Source organism: Pogona vitticeps, chromosome 3 (genome assembly GCF_051106095.1).
Source record: "Pogona vitticeps strain Pit_001003342236 chromosome 3, PviZW2.1, whole genome shotgun sequence".
In the NCBI taxonomy this organism is placed as follows: Eukaryota; Metazoa; Chordata; class Lepidosauria; order Squamata; family Agamidae; genus Pogona; species Pogona vitticeps.
In genome coordinates, this window is record NC_135785.1 from 22,753,931 (window position 1) to 22,773,599 (window position 19,669).

At 40.1% G+C, this 19,669-nt stretch overlaps 1 protein-coding gene across 1 annotated transcript in view; it reads left to right on the forward strand.

Annotated features, from left to right (window-relative positions):
• Window positions 1–19,669, forward strand: part of PPM1L (protein phosphatase, Mg2+/Mn2+ dependent 1L) — a 232,248-nt gene that overhangs the window by 156,015 nt on the left and 56,564 nt on the right. Inside the window, exon 2 of the mRNA XM_078389030.1 lies at window positions 436–610. Within this exon, the coding sequence (XP_078245156.1) occupies window positions 436–610 (175 nt within the window). The remainder of the gene's footprint in view (window positions 1–435; window positions 611–19,669) is intronic.

Genomic DNA, 19,669 nt, shown 5'->3' on the forward strand with positions numbered 1-19,669 from the left:
GTTTTCCCCCCAACACCTTGCACTGCTGTTGCAAGGATATGCGCAAATAGAAGGCAACTCCACTGCCCCATGTTCTCATTTTACTTAAGACAGCTCAATGAGACCCAGTTTGTGCATCTAGCAGTTCTATCTCCAGTCCCTTCCCCCTTACTCTTGGTCTCGTGGTGTCCTGCTTTCAGTGCAGCAATATTAGCGCAACACCAGCAAGATGGGTACTCAGGCATAAATTCACCTCACGTGCCAAAACCAAACTCTTCCATCAAACTGTTCCTGAGAGTAGTTTTGCTATCTAGAAACTTAGTGAAACATGGCAATTATCAAGAACTCTGGCTGGCACCCTAAGACTCTGGCAGCCCTAATGTACAAGTAAAAATGTAATAAAATATGTGATTTGGTAGTTAAATTTAATGTAACTTTTTTTTTCACCCTCTGTAGTCGGCAGCAGAATACGTGAAGTCCCGCTTACCTGAAGTCCTCAAGCAGCACCTTCAAGACTATGAGAAGGACAAGGAGAATAGCGTATTGTCTTATCAGACCATCCTGGAACAACAGATTCTGTCAATTGACCGAGAAATGCTGGAAAAGTTGACCGTATCCTATGATGAGGCAGGTATGTTGACAACACAGGGGTAAAATCCAGTTACAGTCTTTACGTTTTGGAGGGACTGGTGTTTTTTGTAAGTTGTCTTTGAAAATGTAAAAAATCTAAGAGGCTATGGCTCATTGTGTTACGTTCTCCAGAATTACTATTTATTCAGCGCTTTTAAAAGATGATTATAACTATATCTAGGTATTTGGCTGTGGAGCCAGAGGTTGCAAATCCAATCTCCCAAAGTGCTTCCCAGAAGAGCCAGCCTGTGTGACCTGGCACAAACTGCACTGTCCCAGGTTGCCCCCAGAAGAATAGAATGGAAAACCACTCCTGAGTACTCTGTATCTAGAAACACCTGAAAAGGGTAGCTATAAATCAGAATTGACTTGATGGCATTTTTATTATTATTATTATTATTATTATTATTATTATTATTATTATTATTATTATTATTATTATTATTATTATTATTATTATTATTATTATTATTATTAGTATTAGTAGTAGTAGTAGTAGTAGTAGTAGTAGTAGTAGTAGTAGTAGTAGTAGTAGTAGTAGTAATAGTAGTAGCAGCAGCAGCAGCAGCAGCATTAGTGGTAGTAGTAGTAATAGTGGTGGTGCTGGTGGTGGTGGTGGTTCTTGTTAGATAGATAGAAGGATGGATAAATAGATATACATAGATATGTATATAAACATGAATATGTATGTATGTATGTATATACACACACACAAACTCAATTTAAAAACAGTTAAAAACTTGGCTATTTAAGCAGGTCTTCCCTCCAGTCAGCTAAGTCTTTACTTTTTTCTCATCTTATCCCATTTTGCTAACTTTTTCTTAATCTAATTGTATTAATTAATATACTAATTGTATTTTAAGATTATTTATATTTTATATTGTCTTATTTTACGCTGTAAGCCGCCCCGAGTAGACATGGTCTAGAGGGGTGGGGTATAAATTTAATAAATAAAATAAATAAAACTCCAGAAACTTGTCTAGAGATAGAATCGTTTCATCCCTTCAGACTAATTATTAATAATGTAATAATAATATAAAGATAGTATGAATAAATATAAATAACAGTTGTGTACTATCAAGTCAACTCTGACTTATGGTGACCCTCCTCATGGTTTTCTAGATATACTCAGAAAGGGTTTTCCAGCCCTTTTTCTGAAGGTGCCTAGAACCATCTTGCTTGCCCAAGGCTACGGAGGCTGGCTTTCCTCCCAGAAGGCACACTGAGGATAGAACTCCCTAGTTCTTCAGTCGGATGCTCACTGAGCTATCGAGCAGGCTAGAAGTTAGAATGCTGAAATTTTAATGCTTTCAATCTTTTTTAAAAAAAAAGTACAGTATGTGCACAGCAGTTTTTGAAAAGTTGATAACTATCTTCTACTCCATAAATGTAAAGGTAAAAATGTTTTTTAATCACTTATGTTTCTAAACACTGCACCGCTATGCTTCTCCCATTCTGTTTGATTCACATGGCTGAACCCTCTTCTTTTCTACTTATCAACCCTACAACATCTGTTCTTCTACTCAACATTAAAATGAAATCCATCTATCCCATATACACACAAGATAATCAAGAACTATTATTCTGTTTTGTATAATCTGAAGAGCAAACCACAAACCACTGACTCTAGAAACTCTGTAGAAGCAATTTACAGTTTATGGTTTTGTGATGTGAAGAACTGACAAATATACCTTTTCAATGGTAGGTGCTCCATCTGTTCGTTTCTTCTCAGTTTTACACAAAGGGAGGAAAAGGTTTTTGGGAAAAAACCCCTATATATTTGTGTAAAAGGAAATCTCAACTGTTTATTAATATTGAAAATATATGTTTGAACAGCAGAGGTGTGACAGGGAGCCCTCCCCTGTATATTTAGGAATGTTAAGCGAGACAATCATGTTGAAGAGCTGTGTAAGCAAGTCAGAATAAAAGTTGTGTTTGTGTAGTTTCTGATTGTTGTTGTTTCTAAAACAGACTGAGAATGGCATTCTGAAGAGAAGTCCTGTATTTTATACTCATAATGAAGAAAAGAAACTGCTTTAGCTTTCTAATCAGTTCTCTTGTTTGGTACAAGAGAAGTAATGGTGCTACCTGTTCTGAAGCAAAGCCTAATTAGAATTGCTGTGCAAAATGTGTGCTGGTTCTTTTTTTCTCTCTCTTAAGTAATAGTAATTGCTGCAGATGTTCACAATTCCAGAGCCTCAAGCGGTTCAGGGATACGACAATTCTATGGATAATATTTCCTTCTGTCATGATAACCTTCAGTAGTTTTTTCAAACTTACTTCATTTTATTGAGGAGATCAAATAGTTTCCAGTTTGACTTTGAATGCAGGTAGGTAGACTACTGGGGGGCAGAGAGATAGGGAGAGGGGAAGCGGGGGGGGAATAGAGAGACAGTGATAATTTTAAAGTGGAAGGAATTATAATTATTTCAGGTGAAAGCATAACTGTCTCTATAGACATCAGCAGGATGACAATAGTGCATATCCTCTGGCCGTCTTTCAAGTACTTAACATCTATAATCAGAAGCAGCTGGAGTTCTCTTAAGTGCCATTCGGAAAACTAGTGTGGAATTAAATTTCTGAGGCATCTGACACATGGAAAGTTCAACAACAGACAATACCAGCGTCCCAGGAATTGGAAACAGTGAAGTTGTACAAATGTGAAAGATTAGACCTGGAGTTCCTAAACATTTTGAGCCTGTGAGCATGTTTTGAAACTTGCGCAGCTGTCATGGACGCTGTGACAGCCTCCTCTCACGTCACAGAGGAGGTGTCATGTCACTCTCATTCAAACACTTTACACGCTGCCACCAACCACACACATATCTGACTCCTCAGACAATGGTATGGATTTTAAAAATATTGATACAACATAAGTAATAGTAAATCACTGTATTAACTAAATAAGGCAATCAATATCATAAAGTATCCCCTCATACACTCTCTCACTCAGACCTTCACTAACACAGTACCTCATAACCTGCACATGCCCTATCTAGTCCTTATCAAGACCCTAACCAAGTCCCTATCTGACTCACACATCATTCACTCCCCCTTATATACCTTAGCTCCTCCCTCTGAAGTCCCACCTCCTGTCCTGCTATAGGCAGATGAACTCCAGCCATAGCAATGACAGGCAGGTGACATCATCGCAGGTGACTTGCCCAGGAACCTGAGTACAAGGTAGAAGCCTTCCACCATATTTCCTAAGAGTGCACTTTTCTTTGCAAATATCCTGTTACCTGATCAAAAATCAAACAAGCAAACATGCAAAAACAAACATGTATTTAAAAATAAAAATTAAAATGTCAGACTGCAAGCAGCACCAAGAGAAGTCCATCCGGAGGGCATCTGTGGGCACCACATTGGAAGAGGCAAACTGAGGCATTGTATTACCCTATTTCCCTGAAAATAAGACCTAACCTGAAAATAAGCCCTAGTATGATTTTTCGGGATGCTCATAATATAAGCCTTACCCCCCAAATAAGACCTAGTTAAGTGAAACCCCACCCTCCACCATTGTGCAGCAATCAGAAGAAGCTGACATGACTGTATTTGAATAAACGTAGATTGTACATGAAAAAAAAAAATAAAGTCTCCCCTGAAAATAAGCCCTAATGTGTTTTTGGAGCAAAAATTAATCTAAGACCCTGTCTTATTTTCAGGGAAACACGGTAGTTCATTCTCATCGGAATTATGGCTTCTGAACTTGTTTATTACAGATTTTATCCATTTCCTATAGATTGGGGTAGCTGGCCCAGGTGATACTGAAAGGGGAGGCTCGTATTATTTTAACTATGTGCTTTGCCCTTAGTGCAAGGTTTTTCTTTCCCAAATAGTCCATATGAGATGGAACAAGACTGTTATGGATCCTAACATGGAAGGTAGGGTCTTTAGCAATCCTCTTCCCATGCCCATCCCTGGATCTGGCCTAGCATCCTTACACTTTCAGTTTACATAAGGGAATACCGTATTTTTCCATGTATAAAACAACACTTTTTCCTTAAATAATAAGACAAACAATTGAGGGTCATTTTATACATGGAAGGCAGCCGCTTTTCCCTGCTTTCTGCAACGGTGTGGGGCTTAGCGAAAATAAAGGGAAGGCTGCCTTCGGGTAAAACAGCCGTGAAAGGGCTGCACGATCGTAGGGTTTAGCAAGTGGATAAAGTAGCCATGAAAGGGCTTCAGGATCAAAGGGTTGAGATCATGCAGCCTTTACGCAATAGGAGCATTCCCTCCCTTTTTGCTAAGCCCCGTGGCTTCACAAAAGGCAGGGAAAAGTAGCGGCCAAAGGCAGCCCTTTGATCCCTGCTTTTCCCTTCCTTTTGCTAAGCTCGGTGACATAGCAAAAGGAAGGGAAAAGCAGGGATCAAATTTTCTAATTTGGGGTTAGAAAAAAAGGGGGTGTTGTCTTATACATTGGGTCGTCTTATAAATGGAAAAATACGGTAGCTCCCAGTGACGCAAATAACAATTGTATATGTGAAATAACATTTGAATTCTCTCCCCCCCCCCGGAGGTTTGAATTTTGTGTTTCTTGAACCACAGACGCTGGGGGTGAAGGACTTCAAATGTCACATGACACGTGAATCTGCCGTTCCAAGAGGAAAAAAGGAAAATGATAAAAAGGCCCAAACCAATATACAGTAGGACTCCCAAATATGCTGTGGATTGGTTGCAAGCCTGTCCCTGTAGATACTAAAAACTGTGGATAATAGTGAATGAACACTGTGTATAGAGAAAACATAGTAAAAGAAAAAAAAACATAACTTTTTTTCACATTCATTACCAGAACTGGCCCTCCCCCGCATCTTTAATTTTGTCAGCATGCTGAAACAGACTAACATGACTGCTTTGAAAACTGTTAATACAGAGAGGCTGCATCCAGATATACTTATGTGATATTCATAAAATGTAGTCCTTTAGTAGTCCTTTTAATATCTAATATCTATACACATATATAAATAGAATCTGCAGGCATAACTGATATATGTAGAATAATCTCTGGTGTTTGTCAGACATTTCTTCCATTTTTGTTTTTGGGAATTTTATTATAATGCAATTGTGTATGTAATGTTGCTTTCCAACTACATCAAATCCTCAACATTTTTAACCATTCTTCTTGTGATTTTTTTACCATTAGTAAGTTAGTACATCAAAGCCACCAGACAAATTGAGCTCAGCTAAAAATAGGTGTGCATGTTGACAAGATTTCCAGTGAGGTTTGAACTAAGGAAGCGTTCCAAAAGGAACCAGGCCAAATATAACAGATGGGTTCAAATCATCACATAGTGTTTAATTCTTGCCATTCTAAAAGTAGTGTTCTTCAAAGGCTATGTTTGGGATAATTTGGCTTCATGATGCCAGGAGAGGTTGGAGGAAGTAGCTGTAAAGTGAGAAAACACAAATATTTGCTTTCTGTCTTTTGGGGTGGGGGGGTTGTGCACCTATGCACATGTATACTTAGACAACAAAGCCATATGCAATAGCGGGAGGTTTAGGAGTGTGTGTGTCAATGGAATCATGAAACATGGACGTAGATGCTTTTACTCTTTTTGTGTTCTGATGCTCATTCACCAGAGAAGGGTGTGGTTGAGAACTGGGGAGTTCCTTCCCTGAGAAAGAAAGAGAGAAGTCCTGCCCCATTTGGAACATATGCTACAAGTGTTATTCTCATAATGAATAATTTAGTTTTGTCTGAAATATACCAGTGTTAAGACAGGACTGATGTTACTAATGAGTTTGAAGTCACACTCTAGTTATTCCTAAAGTCTCCACTCTAGAACCTTCCACAGCAAACCTTCTATGAGGATAATTCTTCTGCTACGTTCTCATTGGAAAAGATGATATCCACGTGCTGCTTATATACCACCCCGTAGCACTTCAAGCACTCTCTGGGTGGTTTCCAAGTTAATTATGCAGGCTACACATTGCCCCCCCTCCCCCAGTGAGCTGGGTACTCATTTTACTGACCTCAGAAGGATAGAAGGCTGAGTCAACCTTGAGCCGGCTACCTGGGATTGAACCCCAGGTCATGAGCACAATTTTAGCTGTAGTGCAGCAGATTAACCACTGTGCCATGAGGATACTGACCAGAAACTTGTTTATTCTAATACAGGGCTTCTTCACCATTCCTTATTTTGCACCCTTCTGTGAAGCGGTTGGTATGGGGCGTGGTGGCACTGCGGGTTAAACTGCAGAGGCCTCTGTGCTGCAAGGTCAGAAGACTAGCAGTCATAAGATCGAATCCGCATGATGGAGTGAACTCTCATTGCTTGTCCTAGCTCCTGCCAACCTAGCCGTTTGAAAGCATGTAAAAATGCGAGTAGATAAATAGGTACCACCTCAGTGGGAAGGTAACAGCGTTCTGTGTCTAGTCGCGCTGGCCACGTGACCACAGAAACTGCCTTCGGACAAACGCCGGCTCTATGGCTTGGAAATGGGGATGAGCACCATGCCCTAGAGTTGGACACGACTGGACTAAATGTCAGGGGGAACCTTTACCTTTACCTTATGAAGCTAGTTGAGCAGTATGTTTCAGTTGATAACTCGTGCATCTTGAGGCCCCTGTTCCCCTTCTCCACCTCAATACCACTTATCTGCATGGCTTCCCACCTACCATCTACAAGTGCCTGACAAGCTCCTGCACTGCTGCTTCCTCTGCAGGATGGTTTTTTCCTTACAGAAAAATAAAAAAAAAAATTATAGCCTAAGGCAGCCTTGAATACTGTGTATAGAACTGCTGCTGTGCCACTCACAATGCAAATGCTCTGGTAGTTTTGAAGGAAGAAAATAACATACCAAATGTTGCCTATTTTAATTACGTTGCACCTTTATATTCTATTTAAAATATTTAGACTGATTAATTTATGTGATTATTCAATTAAAAGCTGTATTTTTATTCTGTTTAAAAGATATAAAGTGATTAATTTATGTGATTATTCAGTCAAAGGTTGAAAGGTTGAAGCCGTTTATTTATATAAGTTGTTGAGCAACTTATATTAAGATGTTTATAACAAATCATCTCATAATTAATAAATCTGCTGCATTGTAATTTTGTGAACTTTTCAAGTGATACCTCTGTGTCAGAAATGTTTTGTTTATTTATTTATATTTGCATTGTATCTTCTTGCCAAAAAAAAAAGGCACTCAAGGCAGCCAACAATGGTAAAGTTCAAATGAACAGTGCAATTAAAACTCCAAAATGCTGTTAAAGGCACAAAAGAAAAATAATGGGATTTTGTTGAAAATGTCTTCCCAATTTTGCTTCTTGGGGTGTGGCCATTTGAAGGAAGGAAGGAAGGAAGGAAGGAAGGAAGGAAGGAAGGAAGGAAGGAAGGAAGGAAGGAAGGAAGGAAGGAAGGAAGGAAGGAAGGAAGAGAAAGGCTGAAATCTATCATGAAGTTTGCAAACAATTTAAAAATGGATTTCTGATTACAGTGAAGTCAGCAGACAATGGATCTAGGACTGCTATTCAAGATCACCAATGACAGGGTAGAGAGGATATTTCATTGTCGTGATTAGACTTTATACACTAAAAGATTGATTCTTTGTTTCCCCCATCTTTCTAAGCCACTAACAGGATTCAGGCTCCAAATTAGAATGACTAAATTTTACTAGGCAGGGCTTTCAAGATTGATGGCAGTGTGACAGGATCCATTTCCTCTGTTATTTATGAAGCCACTGGCAGATTGTGGCTAAAATAACATAAGGCAGGGAAACAAGCAAGATTAAATGTCAGCCTCCTGGGTCAGTAAATTCATCTCTCCCTGTCCTTTTCTTTTTCTTGAAAGGACCTTGAGAATGGAGTTGCTTTGCGAATACATTTCTTTCTTTCTTTTTTTCTATATCAAAAAAGCAATGGGCATTACATCTGGCTTTCTTTTGTTGATACAGCTATGTTGACGCCATCTCATAAAGATGTCACTTGAATAAGGTAATCTCACTAAATATTCCTAGAATATATTTGAAGCAGGAGACCGACCTTCCTTCCTTCCTTCCTTCCTTCCTTCCTTCCTTCCTTCCTTCCTTCCTTCCTTCCTTCCTTCCTCCACATAAAAATTTTCCATTCAGAGTTGTATAGACTCTGGTAGAGCAATGGTACACAACAGCTCCATACCCAATCTCAGTTGAAATTTGGCTTCTGGGAGTTGTAGTCCCAAAAAGCAACTTTTCCTAGCTCTGACCTATTTTATATCAACATGGACACTGGCTGCAGAAACTGGCCTTCTGATTTGTTCGTACTACACTCAGCAGGAATGCTCATATTGTACCTGTGGTGATAAACAAGCACTGATACTCTGCTTTCAGTTGTTCTTTATTCATTAACAACCGTATTTGAAATTCTTTGTTCTGGTTTATAAACATATTCTGTGCATGTAATTTTTACAGCATATTACGTGACAAGAAACTGTTACATAAGAACTGAGCTGCACATGAATTTGTAACTGAGAATTAGCTTTGAATTCATTGTTCCAGATCTTGGACTTTATCCCCTGGATTACAGTTGTTCTCAGCACTTGTCCTGCTTTTTAATCCTGCTTTTTAAATATTGATTTCTCCCAATTTATCTTACAGTCATGGGCCACAATCCTGCTTTAAATCACAAGGTATAATTACTTGCAAGTGTAGCACTCCACATGATCTTCAGCTTGGGAAGATGGGGTTTGAAACAAACGAAGCTTACACTTGTGCGAAGAGGTTGTGAATAACTCCTTGCACAAGCTCCAGACTACTGGACTAGCCATTGTGACAAAGAAGGTTGTGTCCTAGATATTTGTACTAAGTTTGTTTAACTATCTTGATGCCAGCGTCTGTTGCTCTCTAAGAACCCCTGGATATACTAATAATTCAACATATGCTATTTGTGAAACTGCCCTAGAAAAATATTCAGAAGCTACAGTTAGTGTGAAATGTAACAACCACACCATTGCTTGTTGTGCATGTTACAGACTATGTATCAGCAGTCTTGACTTAATCATACTGGCTTCCAGGTTGTACCTGAACTCAATGCAAAATGCTGGTTTCAACATATAAATCCCTAAGTATTGGGACCAGCACATCTGAAACACTGCTTACTCTCTTATCGGGCTGCCTCAAATATGAGATCTTCAGTGGAGAACAAGTTAACTAGTTCTATGTAGTGGTTGTTGTGGGTTTTTCAGGCTCTTTGGCTGTGTTCTGAAGGTTGTTCTTCCTAACGTTTCGCCAGTCTCTGTGGCCGGTATCTTCAGAGGAAGAACAACCTTCAGAACATGGCCAAAGAGCCCGAAAACCCCACAAAACCATTAGATCCCGGCCATGAAAGCCTTCACGAATACATAGTTCTATGTACTTTGGAGTAATTGCTAATGAAAATAAATACCGTATTTTGCCGTGTACAAGATGACATTTATTCCTAAAATAATTAGAGGAAAAATTGAGGGTTGTCTTATAAATGGAAGGAAGCAGTCACACGCGCACTCGGGCGCCTCTTGCTGCTGCTGCTACCCAATTGCCTCTTTCAGAGCTCACGGCTTGTCCCCTCCGGCTTGTCCCCTCTGTGGCCAAAGCAGCAGCAGCAGGAGGAGGCAGAGATCGAGACGAAGGAGCCTTCACATGCGCTCTGGCGCCTCTTGATGCCTGCCTCCCCCCTGCCCAATCACCACCTTCAGCGAGACAGAGGGGCTCAGCTCAGTCTCTTCCTTGTCCCCTCCATCCCCTCCAGGGGCGGAGATAGCAGGAGGCATAGGCAAAGGAGCATTCACACACGCTCCGGCACCTCCGGCTGCTGTCTCCCCCCCCCCCCCGCCTGCCCAGTCACCGCTGCCTTGTCCCCTCCCATGGTGGAGGCAGCAGGAAGCGCACGCTGGGGCGCCTCTTCCTGCCTCATTAGCAAAGGAAAGGCAGCAATGGCTTCCCTTCATTTTTTTGCTAAACCCAGCGCGCCCTCACCTTTTTTTGCTAACCTCCTTCTCAAAAGTTGAGGAAAAGCGGCAGTCACTTTGACAGCCACTTTCCTTGCCTTTTGCCAAGGCACAGGGCTTAGCAAAAAGGGAGCCCTTTGATCCCTGTGTTTTAAAATTTGGGGTTAGAAAAAGGGTGCTTCGTTCATCTTATACTTTGGGTCGTTTTATAAACGGAAAAATCTGGTAATCAGTGGCCAAAATCCTGTTGCACAACTACCCATACACAAGGTTACACCTTTGGTAGCTGTGCTAGTGCCAAATGGGAAGTACAATCATCAAAGAACTTCTGCGGGCACGTTGTGCAGTCAGTTGTGCCATGTCACGTTCCCAGGGGTTACAACAGCAGAGTCCAATAAGCCAATCCTATGTCAGAAATTCAGAGAATGCAGAGCTGATATCCAAATACCAAAGCCAACTAACACAATGTAGTCCAGGGTCAGAGTCCAAAGCTAAGGGTCCAGAGAACAAGGTTCACGGTTGTCAGGAGTGTGGATGCAAGCCAGAGGTTTGACTTGTTGCTTCCATGGACTTTCCGTCATCTGAGAACTGTTTATATAGTAAAAACATTCCTTGAACTGCTGGAAGCCTTTTCATCCTGTCAGAACTCACGGCTAGTTGATCGGAAGTTTCTGCGGCAGCCTTCAAGTGATCCTCTGACCTTTTTGTCATAAGTCTTCCCCGAAGCCTGGCCCAAAGCCTGTCTAACTGGGGGAGGAGAATCTGGAGGCGATTCAGCTGTTTGTATTTGTAATCGCTCAGCATTCTCCTCAGGTACAGTTAACCCTTCAGGTTCCGGATCTTTGGCTGCACTCAGGACATGCCGATGCTACGGAACCAACTGTGCAGTTGCATTGGTTTTAGAATTGCCCAACTTACAGTGCTTAGTATTTTTACAAATGGATTTGGCAAGTTTCTGTAGCTGCTTTTTGTTCACCTTATGCTCTGCAACCTTGGCTGGTTCCTGCTGCCTCAAGCCACATGGCTACTGTAAAAACAGTAGACTCTGACTGCTGTCTTGTGAAGCAGGAATTAAGTTACATTCAAAAGGAGAAAAGAGGAGGCTTGGAAGAAGCCATGGCCACTCTGCCTCAAGACCACTCTGCTTGCTCTTGCCCCACCGGCAGGCAGCCTAGCCATCTCTGGATTGTCTCCAAGAAACAGTCTCCTCTGTGTTACTATGCTGCTTTTTTTGTCCTTCACATAGGAAGAGCTAGGGTGAAATATAGACTGTTGAGCGCAGGTGTTGGAACATTTTCATAGTGTAACATTAAACCTAAATTAACAAGGTTGTGCCCAATAACTATTATTTGAGGAAGAAGCCCAGAGCCCTTTTGGGCCATTTTTTTGGCTTCTGGCTGTTGTACAGCACTGTTATCATGCAAGCATAAAAAAACCTGAAATTAATGGACACGATTAATGTAATAGAAATGCCCTCTTAATAATGAAAACAAAACGGCAGCAGCACTATTAAGATTATTTTCAGCATGTTGCTACCCATGGAACATGCTTTTCTTTGTGCAGAAGATTGCACTCTTTAAAATATAGTAGATCAAAGTATATTTTTGTATTTATATTGATACTGAGGTAGAAGTGGGGGAAAGCTGATGGGAAAGTTTGCAAATTGTGTCAGAAGCTATTAAGATATTTCTGAATGTTCGTGCACATAATGTAATAGCACTCTTTTGTGCTATCTGTTTTGTGATATCAAAAAGGATGCAGAATTAAATGTTGTAAATGAGCCTCAAAACAAAAGTATTCATGTAGAAATTAGAAGCAACAACATTATCAAGTCTGAGTGCTTTGATACAGCGAGCGGTACATGATGACAGCTTTAATTTGTGATTTGCTGGTGAAGAAATGAATGTGCCTGACACTTCTCACATCATAAAGTGCTGTTTCTTTGTGTTAGAGTAAAGCACATGACAAGACAACCAGCTGTGTTGCATTATGCTCCTCTTGTTCAAGGCAAGTTGATTTTGACCTCTGAATGATAGATAGTATGCACAACAGTTTGTGGTTCAGTTGTATGAGGTCCTGCCTGGCAAAGGAAGGTTTGAAATGGAGTATCTGGATTGTAATATTTTCATTACATTGACTGTAATGTCATGACCTGGTAAATTGCCTTGGTCGTGCCAGTGGACCCTGGTTGGCATTCACTGAAGCTTGATAATGCTGATAATGCAGTACAATATGAGATATCTAATATTAGATAACAACATCCTATGGATGCTGTAGAGATGAAGTCTTGATTCCCTGTCAAACATGAGATGTTAGTATACTGTTATATATGTCCTTTGGGGGTGAAATTAGCATATGGATGGTGTAGCTAAGAAGTCTCTCTTGACCAATTTGCATACAATAGTGGCATGCAGGAAACATATCCACCTTGAAGGGAAGCAGGATGAAAGCTAGTTAGATTGTTGAAGGTCAAGGACAGCAGTCGAACACCATCTGGTTGGGTTGTGGCAGGGAGCCAGTGTTGAAACAACTTGGGCAAAAACACAATTAAAGACACAACCAAAGAACAAGATCAAATCAGCAACATTGCTTTTATCGCTGTCTTTGTTTCCCATTCTGTTGGTTGCTTCAATAATTTGACTGGGCAATCCAGATTGTTTTTTGTACCTCTTTAAACAAACTACTTTAGGCGCTCCATAAATAGATATTGTTGTTGTTTTAAACCCTAGTTTATGTACACTCCTGCATGGACAGTAATAGGGTGCTTTCCCTTTGTTGTTAAGGACTTAATGTAGACAATCTTTATAGTGAAGCACCCTGAAGCCACTGAGAGTAGACAGTTATTTATGGCTACCCTGATGAAATTAGCTGCTTATCTGATAGATGGCTTTGCTGCTGATGTGTGTTAGTCCTTCATAAAACCTGATTGCTGGAGCCGAGGGATATTATGGCTGCAGTTGAAACAATTTGTCAAATATGATATCCAATCCAGAAGGAGATATTCCAGCAGATGGGTCCTGTTACTGCTGGTGCTCACTAAGTGATCAAAGGATGTCTGCAGCATCTACAAACTAGCTATTATTTATGCTGTATATGATGGATCTGCTAATTAAATCCCTTGAGTTGACTTGAGAACTTACCAGCTGGGACCTTGCTTAAGACTGATGTGCACTGGAAGCCAGGAGAGAAGATGTATCTACTCATGTGCATAGCACAATTCTCCTGTCCTGGCCCATTTATTATTAGGTGTACATGTGTGATCCAGTACTACAACAAACAAGAACGACTATCCTCACCTGTGTTGCATTGAGTTTATTGGTTGCTTATGTTGTGTTTATATTTTAATGGTATCATTTTTATGAGGTTAAACCACCATATAGTTTTGTATTAGGATGTGTATGTGTGTGAGACAGAAACATTTTGCAAGTCTTCATTGCAGTTGTATTTGTTTCCCATAGAACTAAAAAAAGCCGTAAATGTTGTATTCAAGTATGAATGAACATTTAATTTGATGCATCCATTTGTTTGTAGAAATGTACCAATGTCACAGATTTCTTCATAAATGGGATTATAAGAATTTGAGAGCTTAAGAAACGGAAATGTAGGACAAAGGAAAACTGACTGGACATGCCTATCCAAGCAGAGACTTTTGAATCCTGGGCATTTGAGCCCTTCAAAGCTTGGGTTTGAATCCTGGGGATGTGGCCATGTTTGTGGTGCCATATTGGATTCCTACCAGCTTTTTAAGCTGCAGAGCCCTTCAATGCCTGCAAAGCCCTCTGTGCCTACTCAGGACTGCAGTCTAAAGTAGTTTAAACCACTCTAAACTAATTATGCTTTGTATATTTTGTATTTTGGCCCACTTTCTTAGGCCTTCACACCACAACAATGTATGAATTAATTAGTTGGAGTTACTTTCTCCCACAACAATATTTGAAGATAATTTTCACTTCCTTCTGTTCTACTTCTTAAGAGATTTACAAATCTTGAAAAACTGTTGGTTCTTAATGAACCAAACAGAATTTACACCCGTCTGCACAGACTACAATCCTTAGGTTCCAAATATTCCGAGAGCAGTGAACAAGCAACGGCAACGTATCCTCCACAATTCCCAACAACTCAATAACAAAATAAACAGTAAAACTCAAAATAAGAAACTTTAAAATAACCCCAAAATAACTAATGATGGTGGTAGGAAAGAGTGAAACCAAATCCCTCTGTTACCTCTGGGAAGAATGTTTCTGAATGCTTCCTGGAAAAGCTTACTCTTTAGATGGAAAAGGGAAGTAATCCGCTCTGCCTGCAAAACGATTTTTTTTTTTTTGCACTCTATTAAGTGCATGGGATTACACTGACTAAGCCGTCTTGGGGCCTTTTAAGGAGGAAGGTGGGGTAAAAAATATTTTAAATAAATAAATAAAAAAAACACAATTTGTTTACTTTTCTGAGATATTTCTGGTTTAGAGGAGGGGAATACATCTCAGAAAAAGATGAGCAAATTAATTGAGGAGAGTTCCCAAAGGATCTGCCCATTCTTGTCTAAAGATCTCCTGCACTCTTTTATTTGTATCACCAAGAAGTAAAGAGTATTAAAGTTGGGCATTGGGAAGAGAGAGATGGAATATCCATCCCCAAGGGAACAGCTCCTTCACAGGGCTCCCCCACCCAAAATTAAAAATCCTGAATTGGATCCAATGTGCAAGTACTCTTCAATGCCAAGACTCAGTCCAGAAACATGCTAAGTCAGTGCTTATGGGTTAGAAAGTACAACTCCCTCTCTGTAAAGTTGAAAATAGACTCAAGAGAAGGGGGGTGCTCTTTTAAAAAATATGCAGTATCTTGAATCTGACTTGCTATAACATCTTGGATACATTAAAATGCAGTTCTTATTTTTCCAAACTTCGATAAACAGGATTCAACTTTCTATAAATGTATTTGTTCTTTATTTCTCCCTCTACACATACATAGTCAAGTTAGCTATTGCATCATTCATACATTTTGTGCATCTGCCTGTTGCAAATATATTTCTTATGTTTGCTGCATCCTTCTGTGACTTCATTCGCCCATATTTTAGCTTATTATTTCATTGCAACAACCAAAGATCAACTAATTTTAATTCAAATCAGCAATAAAATTAATATTGAGAGAATACAAGCTCAAAATTGTTGCAAACTAGTGTAGATAATTATTAAAAGTCTACAAGGCTATCATTGGTTCTTTCTTACGTACCATCTAATAATTGACATGGGAGATAATTTTAGGTTTAAACTAGATGTGAGATGGGAATCTGTGACTGAAATTCTTTCTATCTTTTTCTTGTCCAGAAAGAATCAATAGAGAAGAGAGCTGATTTGGATCAGTGACCAAAGGGCTTTTTCTTGCCTGCTGAGCAAATTTTTCTTCCCCAAAGCTACTGTTAGTCATAAAGAGAAAGCAAGTATAAAAATGTACTACTCTCCCCACCTGGGATCCTTTCCATTGGAGAACTGATATACTACCAAAAGGATTCTTTTGACCTACGATCCTGGTGATCTTTCTCTTTATAGCTTCTGGTTGAACAAGAAAAGGAAACTAAGACCTCCAGATACATAGCTCCTGTGTCACATCTGGTGTCACCTTAAATTGCTCAGTTGGTAGACTTTCCATGAGATGATCTAAAATTCATCTACAGCGGTGCCTCGCTTAACGGTGATAATCCGTTCCAGGAAAATCACCGTTAAGTGAAAACATCGTAAAGTGAAAATAAAAAGCCCATTGAAATGCATTGAAAACCTTTCAATGCGTTCCAATGGGCTTAAAACTCAGCGTCCAGCGAAGATCCTCCATACGGCGGCCATTTTCGCTGCCTGTAAAGCGAGGAATCCATCCCTAAACACAGCGGGGAGCCATTTTAGTTACCCGGCTGCCATTTTGAAACCGCCGATCAGTTGTGTAAAAATTATCGTTTTGTGAAGAATCAGTTCCCGAAGCACGGAACCAATCATCGCAAAGCGATATTCCCCCATTTAGACCATCGTTTTGCGATCACAAAAAGATCATTGTAAAGCGGATTCGTCGTAATGTGGGGCAATCATAATGTGAGGCACCACTGTAGTTGCAAGTGCCACTTCCTGAAGAAAAGGTAGAAGGCTAAGAGTTTTTCATTATATAGTAGGGTATGTCCAACTCTTCCTTTTCAATACAGTTAATAATCATTATTCTCCCCTTTAAAAAAACACAAACACCCAAAACATTTTTAAATTAACTCTTCCAAACTCTGGTACATCCAGATGGGATTTGCAGGCCTCCGTGAGATTTAAGGATATAAATCAAGATGGGGAAATCTTCTTGATCATATTCAGGGGAGCCTGAATGATGGAATTTCTTCTCCGGGCAGAAGAATGTTATAACTATCAGCATTCTAATTCCACAGCTGTTTCTGATGAACCAGAAGTGCAACATCAAGATCTAGCATGTAAATCTGGCACTGAACAAACCTAACAGCAAAAAGATATGTGCCAAACTGATAGCAAAAATCACGCTGATACATTTCTTAGAATGCTTTAGATTACAAAATGGAAAATGTTTTAGATTACAAAACAGAAAAATGGTACTAACATATTGCAATTCTGTGCAGAGTCCAGAGACCTTTAGTCAGTGGGCAATGAGAATAGGGTTGTGCAGCCTACATTGCTTTGAGATGCTGTTGCTTTCTTTCTCTAGAAGAGCAGAACTTTTTTTTTTCGCCTACAAATTTCAAGCCTAGTAGAGTATCACTATAATATTTATAAATATAAATATTTGGAAACTATAATCTAACAACACATCACACTCTGCTTCCTGGGTTTTAGACAATAATAAAAGTGGTGCCCTTTAAAGACCACTTGTTAACAATGAGTAGTGAAATGTTACAAGAAAGAAGTCCAGTTGCCATGACTCACCTGTCAGATAACCTCACCTGGATGACTGAGAATCTTCACAGATGTATGTTTAGCATGCTTAAAAAAATAGGAAAAAATTAACTGCATGCTACACCCCAACATTTAAATATATGCTTAAATAGATTACGGTAGTCATCTAAAGCAGTAGTTTCCAACTCCCGGTGCGTGACCCAGAAGTGGTTTGCGGCCTAGCCAGGACCGGGCTGCGGACAAAAATCTTCCCCTGTGAGTGCCTCCCCGCAAGTGTGCCATACGGATTCGCACAAGGGCCCCCATGAGCGTGCCACATCCCCACAAGCGTGCCATTCCTCCCTGTGGGTACGCTACACACCCGCGAGCATGCCACCCCCCAGAGCGAGCGTGCCACACACCCCCAAACGGTCCGTGGTTGGGAAAAGGACCAAACATTTTTGAAAAACAATGACAAATATTCATCAGTTATTCATTCATACTGTTTGCATCATTCTTGGCATTCAGGCAAGGGGTTTTTCGTCGCTGTTGTCACCATCTGCAGTGATCATGGAGCCCAAGAAAACAAAATCTGTCACTACCTCCATATCTTCCCCTTCTATTTGCCAGGAGGTGATGGGATGTGGCCATGATCTTAGTTTTTTTTATGTTGAGCTTCAGACCATTTTTGGCGCTCTCCTCTTTCACCCTCATTAAGAGGTTCTTTAATTCCTCCTCACTTTCTGCCATCAGAGTGGTATCATCTGCATATCTGAGGTTGTTGATATTTCTTCTGGCAATCTTAATTCTGGCTTGGTATTCCTCCAGTCCGGCCTTTCACATGATGTATTCTGCATATAAATTAAATAACCAGGGAGACAATATACAGCCTTGTCGTACTCCTCTCCCAATCACTTGTTCCATATCCAGCTCCAACTGTTGCTTCTTGTCCCACATATAGATTTCTCAGGAGATAGATAAGGTGGTCAGGCACTCCCATTTTCTTTAAGAACTTGCCATAATTTGTTGTGGTGGATACATTCAAAGCCTTTTGCATAGTCAGTGAAGCAGAAGATGTTTTTCTGGAACTCTTTGGCTTTCTCCATAATCCAGTGCATGTTAGCAATTTGGTCTCTGGTTCCTCTGCCCTTTCAAAATCCAGCTTGTTCTTCTGGAAGTTCTCGGTCCACATACTCCTGAAGCCTGCCTTGGAGGATTTTGAACATAACCTTGCTAGCGTGTGAAATGAGTGTACGGTAGTTGGAGCATTCTTTGGCACTGCCCTTCTTTGGGATTGGGATGTAGACTGATCTTTTCTAATCCTCTGGCCATTACTGAATTTTCCAAACTTGCTGGCATATTGAGTGCAGCACCTTAACAGCATCATTTTTTAAGATTTTAAATAGTTCAACTAGAATACCATCACCTCCACTGGCCTTGTTGTTAGCCATGCTTTGTAAGGCCCACTTGACTTCACTCTCCAGGATGTCTGGCTCAAGGTCAGCAACCACACTATCTGGGTTGTCTGGGACATCCAGATCTTTCTAGTATAATTCCTCTGTATATTCTTGCCACCTCTTCTTGATGTCTTCTGCTTCTGTGATGTCCCTACCATTTTTGTCCTTTATCATGTCCATCTTTGCACAAAAGGTTCCTTTAATATCTCCAATTTTCTTGAACGAATCTCTGGTTTTTCCCTTTTTGTTATTTTCCTCTATATCTTTGCACTGTTCATTCAAGAAGGCCCTCTTGTCTTTCCTTGCTATTCTTTGGAAGTTTGCATTCAATTTTCTGTAACTTTCCCTATCTCCCTTGCATTTTTCCCTTCTCTTCTCTGCTATTTGTAAGGCCTCATTGGTCAACCACTTTGTTTTCTTGCATTTCATTTTCTTTGGGATGGTTTTTGTTGCTGCCTCCTGTACAATGTTACAAGCCTCCATCCATAGTTCTTCAGGCACTCTGTCCACCAAATTGAGTTCCTTAAATCTGTTCTTCACTTCCACTGTGTATTCATAAGTGATTTGATTTAGATTATACCTTACTAGCTCAGTTGTTTTTCCTACTTTCTTCAGTATAAGATTCAATTTTGCTATAAGAAGCTGATGATCAGAGCCACAATCAGCTCCAGGTTTTTGCTGAATGTATAAAGCTTCTCCATCTTTGGCTGCAGAGAACATAATCAATCTGATTTCGGTATTGCCCATCTGGTGATATTCATGTGTAGAGTCACCTCTTGAGTTGTTGGAAAAAAAGTGTTTGTGATGACCAACTTGTTCTCCTGAA